The 20,501-nt window shown below is 37.7% G+C and overlaps 3 protein-coding genes across 4 annotated transcripts in view; 1 reads left to right on the top strand and 2 right to left on the bottom strand.

Moving 5' to 3' along the window:
- LOC105392271 overlaps positions 1 to 6,264 on the bottom strand; it is a 48,596-nt gene extending 42,332 nt beyond the window's left edge. The window contains exon 1 of the mRNA XM_048632347.1: positions 5,976 to 6,264. Within this exon, the coding sequence (XP_048488304.1) occupies positions 5,976 to 6,033 (58 nt within the window). The 5' untranslated portion in view covers positions 6,034 to 6,264. The remainder of the gene's footprint in view (positions 1 to 5,975) is intronic.
- A 310-nt stretch (positions 6,265 to 6,574) lies between these two features.
- Positions 6,575 to 11,932, top strand: LOC105392261. The gene is made up of 5 exons (XM_011563861.3): positions 6,575 to 6,758; positions 6,840 to 7,086; positions 7,662 to 7,820; positions 8,076 to 10,394; positions 10,741 to 11,932. The coding sequence occupies exons 2-5, from the start codon at positions 6,912 to 6,914 to the stop codon at positions 10,812 to 10,814; spliced, it is 2,727 nt and encodes a 908-aa protein (XP_011562163.3). The 5' UTR covers positions 6,575 to 6,758; positions 6,840 to 6,911; the 3' UTR covers positions 10,815 to 11,932.
- Positions 11,933 to 12,715: 783 nt separating this feature from the next.
- LOC105382991 (WD repeat-containing protein 43) lies at positions 12,716 to 20,382 on the bottom strand. Of its 2 annotated transcripts, XM_048632338.1 has the most exons (12): positions 20,168 to 20,382; positions 19,647 to 19,994; positions 18,371 to 18,537; positions 17,695 to 17,961; positions 16,901 to 17,048; positions 16,234 to 16,386; positions 15,610 to 15,734; positions 15,004 to 15,132; positions 14,410 to 14,532; positions 13,842 to 13,875; positions 13,656 to 13,734; positions 12,716 to 12,823 (listed from the first exon to the last, which is right to left on the bottom strand). In XM_048632338.1, exons 1-12 carry the CDS (start codon positions 20,336 to 20,338, stop codon positions 12,735 to 12,737), a joined length of 1,833 nt encoding a protein of 610 aa, XP_048488295.1. In that variant the 5' UTR covers positions 20,339 to 20,382; the 3' UTR covers positions 12,716 to 12,734. The 2 variants fall into 2 exon arrangements, with proteins under 2 accessions (XP_048488295.1, XP_048488294.1); XM_048632337.1 differs by lacking the exon at positions 13,842 to 13,875 and having other exon boundaries at positions 13,656 to 13,768.
- Positions 20,383 to 20,501: the final 119 nt, after the last annotated feature.

Raw genomic sequence — 20,501 nt, 5'->3', positions numbered from 1 at the left:
TAACTAAGAATCTATATAAATATTAGCGTTACATAACCACTAACACAAAAAATACTTATCAATTTAGTTAAAGTTTTGACTATAGTAGGTACTTAATAACATTAACTAAGTATAATTAAAGGTTTACATCTAGGTATGTACTTACTAAGTCTGTTACAACACTTATAAATTTAAATTTTGTTTATGTAATTAACTAGGTATAATGTAAGTAAGTACATAATGTTTTAACTTAGGTGATTTATAGTTTAGTAGTAGGTATAAAATAACAGTAAACTCCTATACTCAGAAAATAACAACAATGAATCATCATAAAATAACAGTCGGTATGGCTAGGTACATGGCTATACATAGTTTTATAGTATATAGGTACACTGAAGGCATCCGTCTTACTTAAGTGTGTGAGTAGCCCCACCGATCAGGACGTCTCACTTCCCTGCCAAAACGAGAAACATATGGTTGACAAACAACATTATTATTAATTGGAGGTCTAGGAGGACTATTCTGGATGACGATATCATCGTAAGCTAATGTTGATTGATCATGGTTTGATCTGTTGGCGTTTGGATTGATTATGAGATGCCGTCGGTTTCGAATCAATCTACTGCCACCATCAATTTGAACCGAATAGGATCTTTTACCCACGTATGAAGTGATTGACCCATCGACCCACTGTTTAGAAACTCGTACTTTTACTCTTTGTCCTACTTGTAATGGTGCTAGATCACGTGCTCCCTTATCATAATATTGCTTTTGCATACTTTGCCGTTTATTTAACTCATATGTTATGTTAGTTTGTAGCTTCGGCTTAAGTAACTTCGGAATGCACGGTAATAGCCCCCTCATTTTTCGACTATTTAATATTTCCGAAGGGGAGGCCAATGAACTACTAATAGGTGTATTTAAGTACTCCAAGAGGGCTAATCTGTAATCAGTACTTTCATACCTACATTTTTTCATAATATTTTTCACAGTTTGGACAGTTCGTTCTGACTGCCCATTCGACTGTGGGTATCGAGGGGAAGACGTTACATGACTAAAATGCCATTGTTCCGAAAACTGTCTAAACTCAAACGAACTATACTCCGGACCGTTATCGGTCATGAGAATGTCCGGAACACCCTGTTTACTGAAGATTATTTTTAATTGCTGAATAATTTCCTCGGATTTTAATGACCTAAGCTCGGCTACTTCAAAAAATTTACTATAATAATCAATAACAATTAAAAACAATTTTCCATCAAAATGAAAAGTGTCTGAACCTAATTTAGACCACGGCCGATTTGGAATTTCGTGTGATATCATAGTTTCTCTCCTGTTCTCGTTTTTAAAATTTAGACAAGCTTGACACTTACTTATATAATCTTCTAATTGACTGTTTATATTTGGCCAGAACATTGTCTCGCGGGTACGAAGTTTGCATTTCTCTAATCCTAAATGCCCTACGTGTACTCTTTTAAGCATTTCATGTCTCAATGCTTTAGGAATAACAATTCTATTATCTTTCCAGACAAGACCATACGATATCGACAACTCACTTTTAAAACACCAGTACGGCTTGACACAGTCGGGCACATCTTGTTTATTATCTGGCCACCCTTCTTTTATGTATTTAATAACTAGCTGGAGTTCCATATCACTTTCTGTACTTTTTTGCAAAATTATCAAATGTGTATCCGTCAGCGGATTACACGCTGTGACGGCACAAACTTGAGCCTGAACATCAAAATGATCCCGCTCCTCTAACTGCTGATTAGAGACGGGTAGTGGTGCGCGAGATAACGTATCTGCAATGTATAGGTATTTTCCCGGTTTGTACACTAGTTTAAAAGAATACAATTGCAATCGCAGTAACATTCTTTGGAGTCTGGCTGGAGCGCTGGAGATGGGTTTCATTATTATATTTACCAGCGGTTTGTGGTCTGTCTCAATTATCACATCATTTTTACCAAAAATATAACAATAGAACTTTTCACAGGCATAAACACATGCTAGAAGTTCCTTTTCTATTTGTGCATAATTTTGTTCGGCTTTTGTTAGTGACCTAGATGCGTAGCTTACTGGTAAATTATCCTGTAGAATACATGCACCTAATCCATTTTTACTCGCGTCAACTGATATCACCACGGGCTTATCTACAACATAGTATTGTAAAACAGGTGCATCTACTAAGATATTTTTTAAACTATCAAATTCATTTTGATGTTGGTCAGTCCAATGCCATTCCACATCTTTTTTTAAGAGCTGCCTAAGTTCATAAGTTTTGTTTGACAGATTAGGTACAAATCTACCTATATAATTTACTAATCCCAAAAACCTCTCTAAATCTTTAGTATTATCTGGAATTTTCATTTCTTTTATCGCAGATGTATGAGATTCATCAGGATAGATACCATTTTGTGTAAACTTATGACCCAAATATTTTATTTCTGTTAGACCGAACTTGCACTTATTTTTATTTAGTTTCAAATTGATCAATCTGCACCTATCCAATACGGCCCTCAGCCTCCTATCGTGTTCTTGTCGCGTTTTTGCAAAAATCAAAATATCATCTATGAAATGGCATACGCCCTCCATATCATCGAACATCTCAAACATTCTTTTATGGAACACTTCGGAAGCAGACGTAATGCCATACGGTAGTCTTAAAAATTTATACCTTCCAAACGCTGTGTTAAAGGTGCAGAGGTCTGTACAGTCACTACTTAACTTTAATTGCCAAAATCCGTTTTTAGCATCGACTGTACTAAAGTATTTTGCCCCCGATAGTTTTACAGTTATATCCTCTAAGGTGGGGAGACTAAAGTGTTCTCGCTTAATAGCTAAGTTCAAGTCCTGGGGATCTAGACAAATTCGTAGATCACCATTTGGTTTCCTAACTACCGTCATACTGTTTACCCAATCTGTTGGGCCATCTACTTTGGCTATGATCTGTTGTTGTTCCATTTCATTCAATTTATTTCTTAGGTTTTCTTTTATTGCTACCGGTAATTTTCGAGGTGCATGTACTACTGGCCGTACAGTATTATCTATACAAATTTTATATTCTCCAGGCATACATCCAATGCCTTCAAATACGTCAGAGTAATCATTTAGAATACCCGACGTAAACTCATCTTGAGAATTCATAGTAACTGCTAAAGTTAGTTTAATAACACCTAGCTCCTGACAAGAATACCTACCTAATATAGGTGGGGACGACACATCTGCAATTATAAAATCAATTATATAGGACTGACCTTTGTATAATACTTTTAAGTTACATCTACCTATTACTATAATATCGCCACCAGAATAGCCTCTTAACTTCATTGACGTTGACAGAAGGTCCTCTTTTAATAAACCTAGTTGTTGTAAATAACGACTGGGTAAAACGTTTACATCTGCACCCGTGTCTAATTTAAAAGGTATTTCGCAATCATTTACTGACAAAGTTATTGACCAATCACCACAATTTTTATTAAAGTAATAGATTACCTGATCTGGATTTTCATCGGCTTGTACATCATAAATATTGCACTTCCTTGAAAAGTGATTAACATTATTACACTTTAAACAACATTTGCCGTATGCGGGACACATATTACGTTCATGATAAAATCCGCAGTTTTTACAGTCAGCACTAATAAACGGTGTTTTATTCAGTCTAAATGACGGTGAATCTGGTTGGGTCTGACCTTGGTACCAGCGTGTCGACGAGGGCCCGGCCCGGAGCTGCACAGGGGCGGGCGCGCGCGGGCGGCCGGCGCTCGCCCAGGCGGCGGCGGCGCGCCCCGGGCCGCTCCAGCGCCCGCGGGCTCGCGCGCGTCCTCTGCTGCCTCGCTCGTTGTTCCTTGTCATCCAGTAAGCATAGGCCTCATCGGGACTCTGTTCATATTCTTCTACAGCGTATACATCTTTTTCTGTCTCGGTTTTTATCACTCCTACTTGCAATCTTGACATTTGCGCAATGTTACAAATGTCCAGTGACTTTTTTAAGGTTAGGTCAGGTTCTCGTAGTAGGCGCTCCTTCAAAGCTATATCCTTAATTCCGCAGATGAGCCTATCTCTAATTAGATCATCACATAAATCTTTGAACTCACATTTTACACCCATCTTTTTTAGCTCAAATGCGTATTGTTCTATAGATTCACCATCCAGCTGATTACGTGTAAAAAAACAATGTCTTTGTACCGTTATATTTTTCTTTTGTAAGAAGAACTCGTCGAACTTTTTAATCAGTTTGTCCTTATCAGTAAACGTTTGGTTGAATTGTTCATACACTTCCCGGCACTGTTCACCGACAACATGCAGTAATATGCTCACTTGCACTTTTGGATCCTTTTTAGAAAGTTCACACGCGTCGAAGTATATTTGGAACGCGTTTTTCCATTTTTCCCAATCCTTAGATAAGTTACCTGATGTAACATTCTCTAAGTTATTAACGAATGCAAATGGCGCCGGCGGCTTTAACATTGATTCCATTATAACAAGTTACTCGACGAATTCGTGTACGTCTAACAAAATATATTATTAATTAATATCCCCAGGTACTGGTATACACAATTTTCTAAATGTTTTCTGCACTAAATACCACGAATTTATATTTTTTACGGCTGCGCCATGTAAAACGTGTAAGTGAAACAGCAATTCAAGTTCAAGACTATTTATTATTTATCTACCCACTTATACCCACAAATAATGGCCTACAGACTGTCAGGAGTTGGAGAGCTGTTGGCAGACAACCTACTGGATGGTCAGATGAAATAAGCAAGGAAACAGTTGATAACAACGACAAAGAACTAAAACAGTTGGTTTTTTTCCAATGGTTGGTGATTGAATGCTGAAGATCATGAAACACTGCACCATCTACCATAAATATTCAGCATCATCATCAATCCACTTATACCTAATCAGGGACATAGGGGAAATATTATGTACACCACAATAAAATTATACGTATAACAGAGGTATTAATTCAATTCAATTCTCAATTCAACAGTGAGGGCCCTTTTGCAAAATCCTAACTAATATTATAAATGCGAAAGTAACTGTGTCTGTCTGTCTGTCTGTTACTCTTTCACGCCAAAACTACTGAACGGATTTGAATGAAATTTGGTATACATACAGTCTAGACCCTGGGAAAGAACATAGGCTACTTTTTATCCTGGAATTCCCACGGGAAAACTTTTTAAGGCGAAGCGAAGCGCGCGGGACCAGCTAGTAGGATATATTTGTCATAATCTACATGCTTGGTAGTTAGGAGATATCACACAACATTCTAATCTGGCAGGCAGGGGGTAAAACCATTGTACAATGTAGATACATATATTTATAAATAACCATTATTTTCAGGTCAGCCTGTGTAAATAAAAGCTGAAAACCTAATCTACTTTTCACAGGGAAATTCATCTGATACAAACAAAAACTGCCCTTATTCGAATGTAATAAGGGTTCTGTCAGATGTCTTTCCCCTTGAAATAAGGTATAAGGCCTTTAAGCAGCTGAGATATGATGCATGGACTAATTACTTATCTGTTTCATCAAAATTGTTTCAGTTGTTATTAATTTTGGGACCCAAAAGTTACTGAATGACATAATGTAAGAGATCACTACTAGCAATAAACCTACCTATTGGTTGTTGTTGTATAGACCTATATTTTCTCTGAAACTTTTATACAGTGCTATAAATTGAACTCTATATTATAGTTAAAATACTCTATTCTGCTACATTACTAAACAGTGTGTAAGAAAAATATTAACAATCATTACGGACTTATACAGGCAATGCAAGATGCAAGTGTGCATGTCATTAAAGTAAACAAAGCTACTCCTCTATAAGTCGTTCAGGAAATCCTTCTAAAGGCACTACATAACTTCAAGAAATAGATTTTATCTCCTTTGTGACTCTTGTCCAATAAGATTGGATTCCTATAAGAATATATATGAATATAGCTAGCGCAAATGGTACTAGGGTGTCATAAGTGCAGTTAGCTTACCAAAGAAGTCTTCCCAAGTCATAGAATGGTCCGAATCCACGGCGCTAGCCCCATCCATCGTCACAAAGCAAAAAGCGCTAACTTGTTATCACATCTTCACTGCAAACATAAGTCATCACTTGTATTATTATCCTTCCGTATCGACACTCTAATTCACACATTTACTTGTTGATAAACATTGAGACATCGCGTTTGGGAAATAAATAAAAAATACGTAAACGGAACAAACACCCACACGCAAAGTTCCGAAATTTATTCTGATTTTTTTTCCGATTGCTCACTTTCATTAGGTGACACAGATTAGTATTTTACAGCCACGTCTGACGTTTCACCGGTGGTTGGCTAGCACGAGTTACTCTAGAATCGAGATTCAATATTTCGAATCGATTAATGTATATTAAAATATTATTTAACATTATTTACTACATCTCCTTTTCGTAGCTTATAAAATCATTGAATTGAATAGCACATTTTTTATAATTGTATTATTTTAACGCTGGAAAATCGTATGCCATTATTTCGATTAATCGAATAATAATTAACTAGAACGCATCTTTTTTCATAGACAATAGCAATTATTTATATTTTTTCATCTGTGCACAACATGGCGATTGATTGATTGATTTCATTATTTTGTTGCGTGTAATATTTGGTTTTTACTTGCTATTACTGTGAAAAATCACATGAGACATTGTTTGAATATCCAAACATCACCGCCTGTAACGTTCCCAACAAAATTCCCACGTTTACATAACAGCTGTGTCTCAGGAATTTGCACTTTCGGTAAGTTTTTGGTCGTTACAAGGAATAATAATAAAAACAAGTTTGAATTGATTTTTTGTACGGAAACCTCTTTGTTATCAGGAGTTCAACGTTGGCCAAGGCTTTCGCAGCCGATCTTCAATGTGCAGCGGGTGAGATACCGCGGATATCATTATGCCAAGACGGATAGAAGTGGTACCAGTTACTGAACCACCAAAAAAGAAATGTAAAGTGGTGGAAGAGGCACCACCTAGTTTGGAGGTCAGTTTCTTCGACGACGAGGCGCTTCCACCTGGAATAATCTTCACTGACGTGCAGCTGAAGAAATGGCGCATCGGAAAACCAATAGGTAAGGCTTCTCAGGCTGTTTAATCAAATTATACTTTGATTGTGTAACTGAGATGAAATATGTGAAGCATTAGTGATCAGATTGATCTATAATAAGGAGATTAATGCTCAGTTTCTGCTGGCCATCCATAGTAAACTACCACTACCATCTACAAATAGAAATAACTTGGGATTTGGCCATAAAAGTTGAAGAAATATTATGGAAAAACATTGAGTTTGCAACCAAATCAAATGATGCAAATTATATTTATGCTTAATTCAGATTTCAATATATGTATTAATATTACTATTACTGTATTAATATTACTGAAATGCACAGGATCGAAGGGTGTGGAAGGAAAAAGGGGAGGCCTTTGCCCAGCAGTGGGAAACAAAATAGGCTAATTAAAAAAAAAAAAAAAAATAATTACTGAAATATTATTACCATTTTTATGATTCACATTATTATAAGTAGGTACATATGTCTATTTTATTCTATTCTCTGTGGGGGTGTAAGTACCTGCATGTGCCTTTGTGCATAAGTACATATATCATGATCATACATTTTTTCATAACTCAAATTTCTATACTTTCCAGGGCGTGGCAGTTTTGGCCGCATATACTTGGCATCGGACAGTGTCGACAAAGAGGTGACGAAGCAGAACGCAAGATATGTCGTCAAGATTGAACCTCACACCAACGGGCCGCTGTTTGTTGAGATACACTGCTTGATACGCACAGCGCAAGTGTCTAAAGGTATGTATAACTTCAGCAAATAATGTAAAAACATTGTAAAACTCATGTCATATTGGCAATATATTTTCCAGCCTGCACTAGCCAACATCATCATTTATCTACAGATCTCCAAAATTGATAATGTGCATGCAGATCTTCGCAAAAGAGCCTACACAAAGCACTTGCATTGTAAAGAGTATTTAATTGTTTGTACTGTATGAACAGGTAGATTAGCAAAACGGCACACAGTAATATTTCTATAAAACCTTATTACAGTGAACGCTTGGCGCCAACAGAAGAAGCTGAAGCATGTGGGCATGCCGGTCTACATCGCCAGCGGCTCCTTCACTGACGAGTCCTCCGGAGTAAAGTACCGGTTCCTCATCCTCCCCCGCTATGACATCGACCTGCAGAAAGTCATCGCTAGAACACGGGTCCTAGATCTAAAGAACGTCTGCATACTTGCCATACAGATCCTAGATGTCCTAGAATACTTGCACAGCCAAGGGTACACCCATTCGGATATTAAAAGCTCGAATCTTATGCTGGGATTTGATGGGAATAATATAGCAAAGTTCAGTATGCCAAAACCTGCTCCATCTTTCGAGAAAGAGACTAAGGAAGTGTCTGTGTTGGCCGGTAAGCAGAGGAAGGCTAAGACTAGCAAGTCCAGAGGCTCGAATTACTATGATGATGAGGATTTTATAATAAAAGACTACAAATCTGGCTTCAACTGCAGCCCGGACAGTGAAAAGGACAAAAAACTAGCACAAGTCAAGAATAAGCTGAGGAAAATATTGTCAGACAGAGATAGCAGGACTTTGCACAGACACCATGCGTTCAACTTGCGGCAAATATCCAATTATGTTAACTACGAAGATATGACCAGCTCTGTTTGCTCTGACCAATCCTATCAAAGACTGCTAGATGACTTTGGAAACAAACGTCTTGGCCAAACAAAAGAGGACTACAATTTTGTTGTAGAAAACCCCGAAACAGTTTTCAAAGAAGCCATATTGTCACAATCAGCTGGCCAAATATATCTGTGTGACTATGGTCTAGCGTCAAAGTTCCTAGATGCCAAAGGTGATCATAAAGAGTTTGGTATGGATGCGAGGAAAGCGCATGATGGGACGTTAGAATACAGTTCCAGAGATTCACATATTGGGGCACACTCCAGGCGATCAGACTTAGAAACTCTGGGCTATAACTTACTAGATTGGTTGACGGGAACTTTGCCTTGGAAGACAGCAGAAGTTTTAGCAGAACCCGATCTAGTCCACGCGTTGAAGAAAAACTTCATGAGTGATGTTAAATTGTTGCTGAAAACGTGTTTCAAAACTGAATTCTACCCGCAATTCATTGAGAAGTTTCTTCAGTATGTGACTAGTCTGGATTACACTGAAAAACCGGATTACAATTACTGCAGGAATCTTTTCAGGACAGAATTGGTGAAAAATGCTGGTGTAGAGAAAGAGTTGTCTCTAAACTTTGAGCCGAAATCGCCAATGCGGAATAAGAAACTATGTTATTCAAAAAGGTTTGGTCGGAAGAATACTCCAGCTGACTTCATAGCGAGGAATGGAGTCAAGAAAACATTCGAAAGAGAAAACATATGCTCGCTAGAGAATGATTTGAAACTTGAACTGTTGAAACAGACTTTGAATTCCTCCAGTGATGGAGAAAGAAAGCCGTGTACCCTTCGCAACTTCTTCATATCTGATGCAGACTTAGTAGCAAGACTGAAAAAATCTTTAATGCCACACGATGTTTTGGGCAAAAAATTGTCACCGAAAAACCTCAGGTCTAACGCAAAGCAAATCAAGAAGAGACGAGGAAAAAGGACGCATAGAAGCAGCATTGGAAAGTTTGGTAACTTCATGGGTTCCGCTAGACAGTTTACTTGGGCAGAGATCTTAGCTGGCAACCCAGAGGACTTGCTTCGCAAAGGAAACAGCAGTTCTGATGATGAAGATACATGCAAATACAGGATTAGAAAGCTGTCTAATGCGTCGGAAAACTCTATGGATAATGTACAATCTCCTCTAAGCCATAAGGATTATTTACAAGACTTAAATCCAACGTATGCTATGAAGGAAGTTGTAGCTAACTTTAAAAAGAGAGCTACAGGCAAGCCAGTTAAAGATACAGAGGAAATTGAGGAAGGATTCGAAGGATACACACCGATTATGATCAAAATGTACAAAATTAAGGAGAAGAGAGAAGCGAAAGAGAAAGCTTTGGCAGCTAAAGAAAAGGCTTTGGCGGCTAAAGAGAAACTCGCTTTGGCAGCGAAGGAGAAATCAGCTGCTAAAACAGTTGAGAAGAAAGAATCGAAAGAAAAGACTGTACCGAAAGCGGTTAAAAACACAGAAGTTGTGAACACTAGATGTACAAGATCTAAAAACGCTTCGCAAGTGTCAACTAGGAGTGCAAAAGTGACAGACGAACCCAAGACTGGTCCGAAACAGGACGTTGATTCTAATAAAACTAGAAAAGTAAGCCCTAAGAAAAGTAATACTAAATCGAGTAAGAAGGAAGTCAAAGTTGTAATTGAACCCACAAAGGTACCAGAGAAAGTGACCAATACAACAAGTAAGTATGAGCAATTTTGCCCAAACAGAGATACTTTTATTCCACCATACATAATGTACTGTACAATACAGTTATTGCAAACATGACTCATGAAGTGTCAATATTGAATGCATCCTTTGACCTTTTGTCTGATGCAATTTGAAACAAATTTAATTTTTACTTATTTATAAAGTACAGTTCATTTATCTAGTTTTTACTAGAAGTTTGTCTTGTAAAAACAACTTTCGGATTCAAAATGTATTGGATTTGACACTTATTACTTCGTAAATGTTATTTCTTTGTTGTATTGACTTCGCGATAGGTCTCCCATGTATGTATTATTATTTTATTTTATTATTTTTTGCAGAATCTACAAGAGCAAGAGAGACAGTAATCCCAACAAGCAGCAGACGACTAAGGAGCAGCCGACAAACCAAGTAAAAATACGATCAGACGTTTCAATCTTTTTCTTACAGTTTCAATGAAAAACACTCATACCGTCACTGTGTGTTAAAACGTGGTTAAAACGCTACGTTTCACTAGGTATAGATCGGTATAGCATAGCAAAAAGTACGTTTTGTCTGTTAAAAGTTTCATGGTAGTTTTCGCTAGAGGCGCCACTTTGATGCGAGGAATCGATCACTTTTTTATATGTATTTAAGTTTAAATCCAAACTTTAATCCTCGTCTTGCCTCGCCGTTGGGAAACCACCTTAATAAAGAAAATTATAATTGACGTGGACATTTTTGAACTTTAGATTTATAGGACTAATGACATATTTATTAGCAAAGGCTACATGTTAATTTGGGAAGATCGTAGATAAGGAATCCTTTTCGCCTTTGGCTGTTTCGTCTCAGTATGCCTAAAGACCTAAATTTTCATGAAAATTTCCTGTAAGATACTGTTTTAGCTTTCTACATTCCCATCACAATATTATCTGCAATAGTTTAAAATATATGTTCTGCTTATTGCAGAAGAAAATGGCCTTACGTTTTGTACGATATTCGAAGTTAAAAAAATATTTTTTCTCCTTCTAGCTATTTAAATATTTTATAGATGTTAGATTATACAATTGGACTACATGATTGTAAGTGAAATTAATTATTTTAATCGAAATTTTGTCGTGTATGTGAATCATTTTCGTTGTGCGTATTTGGCTACATACATTTATAGGTGTCATTTATTCGCCATCTTGGATTAATCCAAACTTTCTGGATATAATGGAGTAAATAAAATTTTCTGTGATTGAAATATGTGTATTTCGAATTTACCTGTGTAAAATGCCTGATTTATTTTGTTTTTTAAATTATATTGCTGTGTAGAAGATTTTAATGTTAGATAGATTACTTTACACACTTAGCTTTGGCTATTTGATTTTTTAATAACTGTCTAGATTAAAATTACAGTTAGGCTTTTTTAATTCGTCGAAAATGGTGGCAAAAGATTTGCGTTTAGTTCTCGTTAGTGACTTGCATTTAGTGAATGTTTGCTGGTACCCAGCTGTTTCCTGAATCTATTCAACTGTATTTGTAGAATAATAAACATTTTTTGTTATGTAATCACGTCTTTTCATTTAAGTACCTCACCTATAACTCTAGGAACACTATATAAAACTGTAGATGTTTATGTAAGTAAATAATATACGAACATTGTTAATGGTCTTTGCAGTATACATGCTACTTAAATCCAAAATCAGTTCAACCGTCTGGGAGCTACGTTACCACATACAGATACGCTAAACTTATAACAAACACCTCTCACTTTATATCGGTTGTCAAAAAGCATCTTTAGGCGGATGTCTCTGAGCTGGCTCAAGATCGTCAAGAGTAGCCCATCACTTCGGCCCTTTGCTCCCCAGCGGAAATAAGGCCTAGTTTCACTATACTCTGTTACATTATAACAAGGGATTAGTGGTAGACTTTTGACACACCTGTCAAGAATTCAATATGGAAATTTTATTTTAGATGACACTTACAATGTAACAGGCGTGTTAATGATCTAACAGACTATGGTGCAACTAGCTCTATATCCCATTCTACGGGGAAAGACATCTATCAGAATGCAATAAGGGTTCTGTCAGATGTCTTTCCCCGTGGTAAGGGATATACATAGAGGCGCCACTTTTAATTCGACAAAAGATAAACCTTTACTGTAATACCACAAAAAACTTTAACCATTGTTTTAACAAGTGTTTAAAACCAAATTATACCGGTTTATTGTGCGTTTGACAGCGTTAAACAACTGTCAAGTTTTTTTTTTGCCAATTTTGCGATACTAATATTATTAAACCTGTCCTAGACCCTCTTAAATATTGCAAGAAGAAACAATAAAACCCATCAATGTATCTATAAAACATATAATTTATTCATCATCCTCATCGCTGTCGTCCCACGAGCCGCCGTCCGAGTCGGCGCGCTCCACCGCCATGTCTTCCTCGTCCGACGATGAGTCTGCAGGGAGATACGAGGAGGTTAGGTTGGAGGTAAATTACATGTGGGTATGCTGGGTGCCCCTGGACCCCCGTGTATTGGAGTGACTTCGTTTTTGGTTCGTTCGTTCGTTTGTTCTTCCTAACCTAACCTAACCTCGGTAAGGCCGGAGGTAAATCCTACTAATGTAATAAAAGCGAAAGTTTGTAAATACATATAGTGTGTAAATTTGTTACTTCTTCACGTCAAAATGAAATATATGATGAGTCTGGAATTAAGATAATAATAATATTTAATATACTTAATCATATGTGGGGACGTATCACACACAGCCTTCCGACCCCAAACTAGGCAGAGCCAGTGATATAGGTGTCAGACAGCTGATGTTTGTATTGCCTCGCTACGCTCGGCTCCCTAGGCTTAGGGAATGCTGGGTTGAGGTGTGTAGCCTCGCTTTGCTCGGCTCTTTACGGTTTAGGAATTTCCACTTAAGTTTGTATTGCCTCGCTTCTCTCGGCTTTTTACATACATAGATGTCGATTCTGATTTAGAGCTGTCAAAACCTTAAATTCTTTGTTTAAAAATTTGACTCCGTGTAAGTTTACGTAAATCTCATATTCCACTGGCAAAATTTATATTTCGACAGGTTCAAAATTACAATCTCTGCCTTCAGTATCGATATCGTAGTAATTATTTAAAATTTTCTGTTAATTTGTTCGTCCGTTTTGTGTGTGTTCTATTTGTAAATTGTATTTTTAATGTTTAAATGTATTAATGTTTTATATTATGAGTCCCTGGTAACTTGAAATAAATGAATTAATAAAATATTAGTGTCATGAGTGACTCCACGTACCGTTATAAACCAGCACTGCCTCCGCCTCGGCGGCGGCGGCGGGGCGCGCGCGCTGCGTGGCCGCCAGCTCTAGGCGACCCTTCAGGTTCAGCAGCTGACAGAGGTTTGAGCGTCTGGAATGTGAAAATAATTTAATAGAGTAAGAGGTTATTTCGCAGCATGAAAAAATACAGCACATAAAGGGCCCTTCAGGTTCAGCAGCTGACAGAGGTTTGAACGTCTGGAGGGTGGAAAAAATTGAGAGTAAGTATTGGTTATTTTGCAGTATGAAAGAAAAAAACAGTAGGTACAAGGTGACTTTGTTGCTTAACTAGCTTTTTCCGTGGGAGTTTCAGGATAAAAAGTGTGATAAAAGTCCTCTTAAGTCACTGTAGGTATACGTTAAAAAAACGTCATCAAAATCCGTCGTGTAGTTTTAAAGATCTAGAAATACATACTTTGCTTTATACTATGTAGTGATTTATGTATCTTTATGTAACCCTCATCATCATCATCATCAGGTCCTGGGATCCCTAATCAGGGACATAGGGCTCGAAGTGTTAAGATTTATATCTATCTATGTACCTCTGTGTGAGTTTAATTAAAGGATACTTTTTACACAGGAATTCCCACGGGAAACTGTTCAATTCGGATGCAGTTGACTCACTAGTACACTTTATAAACATAGTGGAATTTTATTAGTGACGTTTATTTATCATCAAAATACTAGAGGGCTACATTAATAGCTACGCTACACTAGTTTTGCTATCCATACCTCTGTGTAAAAATAGCCAGTAACTGCGCCAGTTGGTCTCCGACCGGGCTCGACAGTGAAGCCAGCAGTAGCGACGACTGCGTCAGGATCAGAGCGTGGAGCCACACGCACACTCGGGAACATCTGAAGTTAAGGAATTATTGTTATAACATGAAATAAATGAAACCGTGTTGAATGGTTATGTGATATTTATGTAGAAAGTAAGTTAAAATGGAAAGGGCCAAAATTACACCCTTTCGGTCACCTTATATTTATAAGGACCAGCTGTAAACCAGCGATGCGATGATTACTGTCTACAGCAAATACTGAGTTGGTACCTTTTCACCTTTATGTTGTTCTTCGCTTTTGAATGGTATTCCGTATTTTTGCTGTAAGAACCTGTACATAGCTGCAACTACTATGGGCTTCCACTGAAAAAGCAGCTCCTTTGAGCTAGTCAAAGGCGCTGCATTAGCTGAGTGGACACTCTTTTTTGACGACTGCAGCAATTTTACTATATGCACCTTTTATATTTAATATAGTTTTAAGTTACCTATAGTTTACGCTGCTGTCTGAGTCAAAATAATGTTTCTCTTTCTCTCTTTCTACACTCACAGGGTGCTTCTCCTTGCAGCCAGGCCAGCGAGCTGCTGCAACAGGGCGGGAAGCTGGTCCGGGGGCAGGGCGGCCGTGGTCCGGGCGGCCGTGGCCGGGTCGGCGTTGGTTAGCACCATTTGTATTAACCTGGATGGGGTTTTGAAGAGGTTAGTATAATATGTCGATACACCTGCGGCCGCTACACGGGTTCGTTATCGACGTCGGTAAACTCGTTTAATGCGCGTTCCGTCACGTATTTATGACGAATCGCGATAGTGACGTTAATCTACGTCGATCACGAACTCGTGTAGCGGCAGCTGCTAAGATGGAACTAGCATATATAACACAGGTATTCATTCACCTACTATTGAAGCCATGTAACCAATAATATGCTGGATGCTATAGTGGCTGTACAACATCAAAGAGTGGACCGGTGTAAAAACCGTGGAAGAAATATTTAAACTAGCCAAGAATAGAGAGCGCGGCAAAGAGCTGACTGCCAACCTCCAATGATGGAGAGGCACTACAAGAAGAAAAAACAATAATATTAATAATTTAAGATGTCTGCTTGTTAAATTGGTTAAATAAACATTTCAATTATATAATATTATAAAATAAACTCACTTCTTGTCCTTAGAGTGTAACCCCTGCACCAGCAACTTGGTCAGGTTCTGGTTGACAGCTGACTTGCTTCTCGACTTGGTGTCCAGTGCTAAGTTGGCGAGACGGGCCTCCATCGCTACTTCTAGCTGTGGAATAAATAGACACAATTATATATACTGTATTCAATTGTGTGTCTTTTTAATTAAAATATTATTAAACAAATAAACTACGACCAAAATAAATGGTTAAATTACGAAATCAATAATTTTTGCTTGTAAATATTTCATTTGTCATTATGCTTAATTTTATAACTTAGTTTTTAAATTAATTTAAATAAAAAGACACTCCAAGATTGCTCAAAATCTACGACAAGTAAGAAAAAATACATTAAACATAAGCTATTATCAGCTATTGCAACAGCCAGGCTTGCTGCTCCAGTTTACTCGGGAGCTAGGCTGGCTGAGCTGAAATTAAAGGGTAAGGTTCCACAGGTATAGGAAATTCGCCCCCTCACAGAATAGAATACGAAAAATAAATACGAATAAGCAAATGTAGGATGATGAGGACGTTGAAATGACATGTTTAGAAAGACCCTCTATAATAATAAAAACCACATGAATAAACAGTTTAATAAGTGTCACTGACCTGCCCCCCAGCCGTCACTCGCTTCCTGCTAACCGGCTCAGCATACGTCACTAGTTCAGTGACACTATCCGACCGCTCTCTCGGGGTGTCGGGTTTAGGCCTCTTGTTGTCGCTTCTGATCAGCACTTGGGTCTTGGTCTTTGTGTCTGGCACCTGGAATTAGGGGGGTTTGAAATTAGTATTTGAAATATTAAGGGTGTATAAACTGGGCTAACTAGCCGCCAGTTGATAAAAAAACATAACTTGTGTTTAAAAGTTGTTGTTTTTTCAAAATAGCTGTAAATCTGTACATCATGTTGGAAACTACCTCCTAATACCTATATAGTACCTATAGTCTCGAAGTTAATTTGATTGCCGCTAGAAACGGCCGTTTTTTAAATTAATTATACTGAAAGATATAGGTAGGTACATACTGAAAGATTCATTTACTGAAAGATTCATGACAGACACACAGACAGTTCCAATAGAGGCGCCACTTTGTATACATTACTTCTTCGTCGGTGACCAACAAAAGGGCTAGTGTAGGGTAAGAATTGACGAGTCAGAATAATATCACTCGCTTTGTGAAATGGTCGTAGAGTAATATAATGACTATGGACAAATAATTTTAATATTTTACGTCAATGATATTCTTTTATATTCTTGCCGACTTTCTTTAGATACTCACCACAGTCTCAAACACCATAGCTTCGTTCGCCTCGTAGCCTAACAAGCAAGCATCGTCTCTATACTTGCAGCACTGTGCCGGCAGCATGCGCGCCGCTTCTGTCGTCACTTGCACTGTGACCGATGGCTTGAGCGGTTTCGTTGATGCTCTGTGGGTTTATTAGATGTTATTGTTATTATGCATTGTGACTTTTTAGTATGTGTACGGATATATACATACATAATACTGAAACATTTCTATGGGTGATGATGCAAAAGTAGAGTACTTAGCCGAAAGGGGGTGACTCTGACTCGGATGGTCATTCTGAACCAATTTTGGTCTACCCATTCTGTATAAAAATCTGTTATTGAAAACCGCATCAAAGTCGGTTCGACCAAACGCCAGATAAACGCGCACAAACATAATACATACAGGTCAAACTGATTCATTTGGGACGGTCTAGGACCAATTGAATAAGAAGGCAACCCAAAGATGGGAGGGAGTGCCTAAAACGCCATAAAAACACTCCAAACAACTGCTTATGGTCACTCAAGACCGATTGCATGTTACAGTGACTACAAAAAAAAAAAAAAAGGTCAAACTGAGAACCTTCTTTTATTTGAAGCTGGTTAAAAATACGCATATTTATAGTTTAAACCATTTCACATTCGGACCCTCAGAAATTTTATCGATTTCAGAGCTAAATAAGAACCTTATACTTAGAAGTTAAGCTCGAAATACTAGGTATTAAATAATTTAACTTTTCTACATCTCTCATTAATTATTTATATTGAAAAAAACACACACAAACTCACCCATTCAACATGTGTCCATAATAATGCATAACACCGCTCCTTGTCGTCGCCAACATATTTAACTTTACCCCTTCATCTGTCTGACTTAGATTAACATCCACCATCTTGGGCGCATCTTCTAGAACAAAGTTGTATGTTGGGTGCGGGACTACTGCGTCTGATGTGGACTTTTTCCTTTGTTTCTTTGTGGGTGATGCTGATCCATTCACTTGCGGTAGGTTCTGTGGTGTTATTGTCACGTCCCAGAAGGATAGGAGACGTTCGTTTCTGCAAGGAAAATTGAGGGATTTGTTAAATTCATTTTTGTTTTTTTTTGCGTGATATAAATAGGCTGATACATTAGTATGATCAAAGTTGTATGGTTTTGATAAAAAATATAAATCCATTGGAGAAAACTAGCCCCTCACACATATATATGTATATACAATATACATCACTCTTCCTTGGTGGAGTAAAAATTTAAAACAAACCATTAAATATTTCATAAATATGTTACTACTGTAGTATGACATCAACTCCTATGATGCACATACCACCATTCAAATCTCCGAAATTATGACGTTTATCTACATAGACAAAGATCCTTTACCACAGGCCCTTTGTTAAATGGTGGTAGACTCATAATCTTGTCAATTTTGATGATGAAGAATAAATGATGAATATTGTAAACACTCACTGCGACCCCTCAATCAGCCAGCACTTGTCGCTCCCCCGGGCCACCGTCAGCAGTGGCCTGGCCGACCCACTGTGGCCCATCGTCCGCACCAGGTCCACTGTCCCGTCCAGCAGACGCCACAGACGGACCTGCCATGAGGCTGTAACAAGGAACGTCGCTGGGGTTTTCTGGAAATTTCAGAAGTGGTTAGTGAGGTTGCGTGTAATAAGTAATGTGGTATGGTCATAATTTGGATAATACCATCAGGAGCAATGAAAAAATTCCAGTGACATATGGAAGATCAATGGCAGGTGATTAGGTACTTAATTAGTTTCCTATTTGGTCAACAAATAAAGAATGTTTATCTATCTTTCATTTCTTTACCAGCTCTATCAATCAATCTTTTATTACATTGTAAAATGGGAGTATCACAACATTCATAGCATTGGTAAAAAAGCATATTATGCTAAGGGTCAACATTATAACAAGGTGTGAGAATGAATATATCTGACTACTCTACTTGAAGATAAGCATAGCATAGACAAATATTATATTCCAGATTATTTAAAAAGTAGAACACAAATATTTGTGACATCATGAGTTCACATCAGTTTGCATATTTATAACCAGATTAACACACTTTCACTTTGAAAAAAGCTTCTAATGTGAAAGTTATTAATATAATTCTTAAAAATAATGTGCACCAACAATCTTTGTTATTGATAATTTTCAGAATATCTATGCAAAAGCTCTTTCCCATGGCACATCACTGAATACAATCTGAGGTTCCCATCTTACAGACTAGCTTTTAATTAAATAAATTATAGATAGATATGCAATGTATGGTGGCCTGCGCCTAAAAGTATACAGGTGGAGTTTTTAAAATAGCGATCTCAAGCTCACATGCTGCTCAAGCACATCTACATAAACACCACACACAGCTGTCCATCACACAGCTACATCATATCAGCTGTTGAATAACCATGCTATGCTTAGTTTAGGGTTTGGATGACAGTGTGTAAGATTTTCCCACATATTATATTTGTCACAGACAAACACAAGAGCTAGACTATTGTTTTTGTCACTGTAGCCAGTCAGAACAGGTGATATGTTACTTGAGGAGGCTACTTTAGTAAACCTATGTTTGGGACTATAGTAGTAGTTAAGTGAGTGGCTGGACCAAACTGGATGAGTTGGCACAGGAGGCCTATACCCTGCAGTGTGGTAGACATAAGTAGAAGAAAGTAGTTATTCTTAGTAAACAAAAATATACAGAAAAATCAATATTTTGACTCACCTGGTTGTGTGGAACAATTTTGATTGCGCTTACATGGCTAGCTTGCTTATTCTTACTATCAAATATAACATTGTACTTATTACTAATCTCTCCACTCCCTATATTCCATTCCTGGACGTAACCAGCCTTGTTGCTGCTAAAGAGGCCATAGTTCTTGTGCCAATCCAAAGAGGTTACACCACATTTCTGAACTTCACTGTTTTTGCCATCTTCCAGCACTGTTAACACTTTAGCTTGTGACACAGAGTATATTAGGATCTTCCCGTTGGTGGTCCCTAGGGCTACGCACTGGTCTTGCTGCTCTGAAATACTGTTTGACCTCTTTTTTCCACCCTTCCTTGGTGTGTCCTGAAAAGTTAGGTTATGTTTTTATTTTCACATATATTTTTTTGGTAGCGCGTGTTATTGGGAGTTTGAAGTTATCAATAAGGGTATAAAAAAGAAAATGATAAGATTGAGATGTAGAAAGGTGCAGTAAATAATGAAATTACAACGCAAAAACCACGTGTAAATTCGCTTACCGTGTTGCTGATCAAAATCCATTGCAAACAAGAGGGCGGGGAGCTCAAGTGAAGGTCTGGTGTGTATTCCTGTTTTAATATGCTTGTCTCCGTGTCCCATATTCTCAGTCTACCATCATGGCTTATCGCGGAAAAATATTTTCCATCATCAGAAAATGCGATTTCTGCCATTTTTCCCACACATTACACACTGACTGACACTGACAAGTCTGACAACTGTCAACTGACATTGAGCTTGATTGTCTATGGCACATACTCTGTGTGTGAATACCATGTCAAGTTTTGTTTTGTTGTCAAAGTTGAAGAGGTAAATTTTGACTTTTTTGACCATAGA

The sequence above is a fragment of the Plutella xylostella genome, chromosome 31, assembly GCF_932276165.1.
Source record: "Plutella xylostella chromosome 31, ilPluXylo3.1, whole genome shotgun sequence".
Classification (NCBI taxonomy): Eukaryota; Metazoa; Arthropoda; class Insecta; order Lepidoptera; family Plutellidae; genus Plutella; species Plutella xylostella.
This window is presented reverse-complemented; position numbering and strand designations above follow the sequence as displayed.

What these genes read in the sequence shown, in the direction of transcription:
- LOC105382991 (XM_048632338.1), bottom strand. Translation starts at nt 20,338, where the DNA reads ATGGCAGAAATCGCATTTTCTGATGATGGAAAATATTTTTCCGCGATA. An exon ending in GGATTTTGATCAGCAACACG is followed by an intron (nt 19,995 to 20,167) that starts GTAAGCGAATTT and finishes CTAACTTTTCAG; the next exon opens with GACACACCAAGGAAGGGTGG. An exon ending in TTACACTCTAAGGACAAGAA is followed by an intron (nt 15,133 to 15,609) that starts GTGAGTTTATTT and finishes AACCCCATCCAG; the next exon opens with GTTAATACAAATGGTGCTAA.
- LOC105392261 (XM_011563861.3), top strand. Translation starts at nt 6,912, where the DNA reads ATGCCAAGACGGATAGAAGTGGTACCAGTTACTGAACCACCAAAAAAG. An exon ending in CACAGCGCAAGTGTCTAAAG is followed by an intron (nt 7,821 to 8,075) that starts GTATGTATAACT and finishes ACCTTATTACAG; the next exon opens with TGAACGCTTGGCGCCAACAG. An exon ending in GAAAGTGACCAATACAACAA is followed by an intron (nt 10,395 to 10,740) that starts GTAAGTATGAGC and finishes TATTTTTTGCAG; the next exon opens with AATCTACAAGAGCAAGAGAG.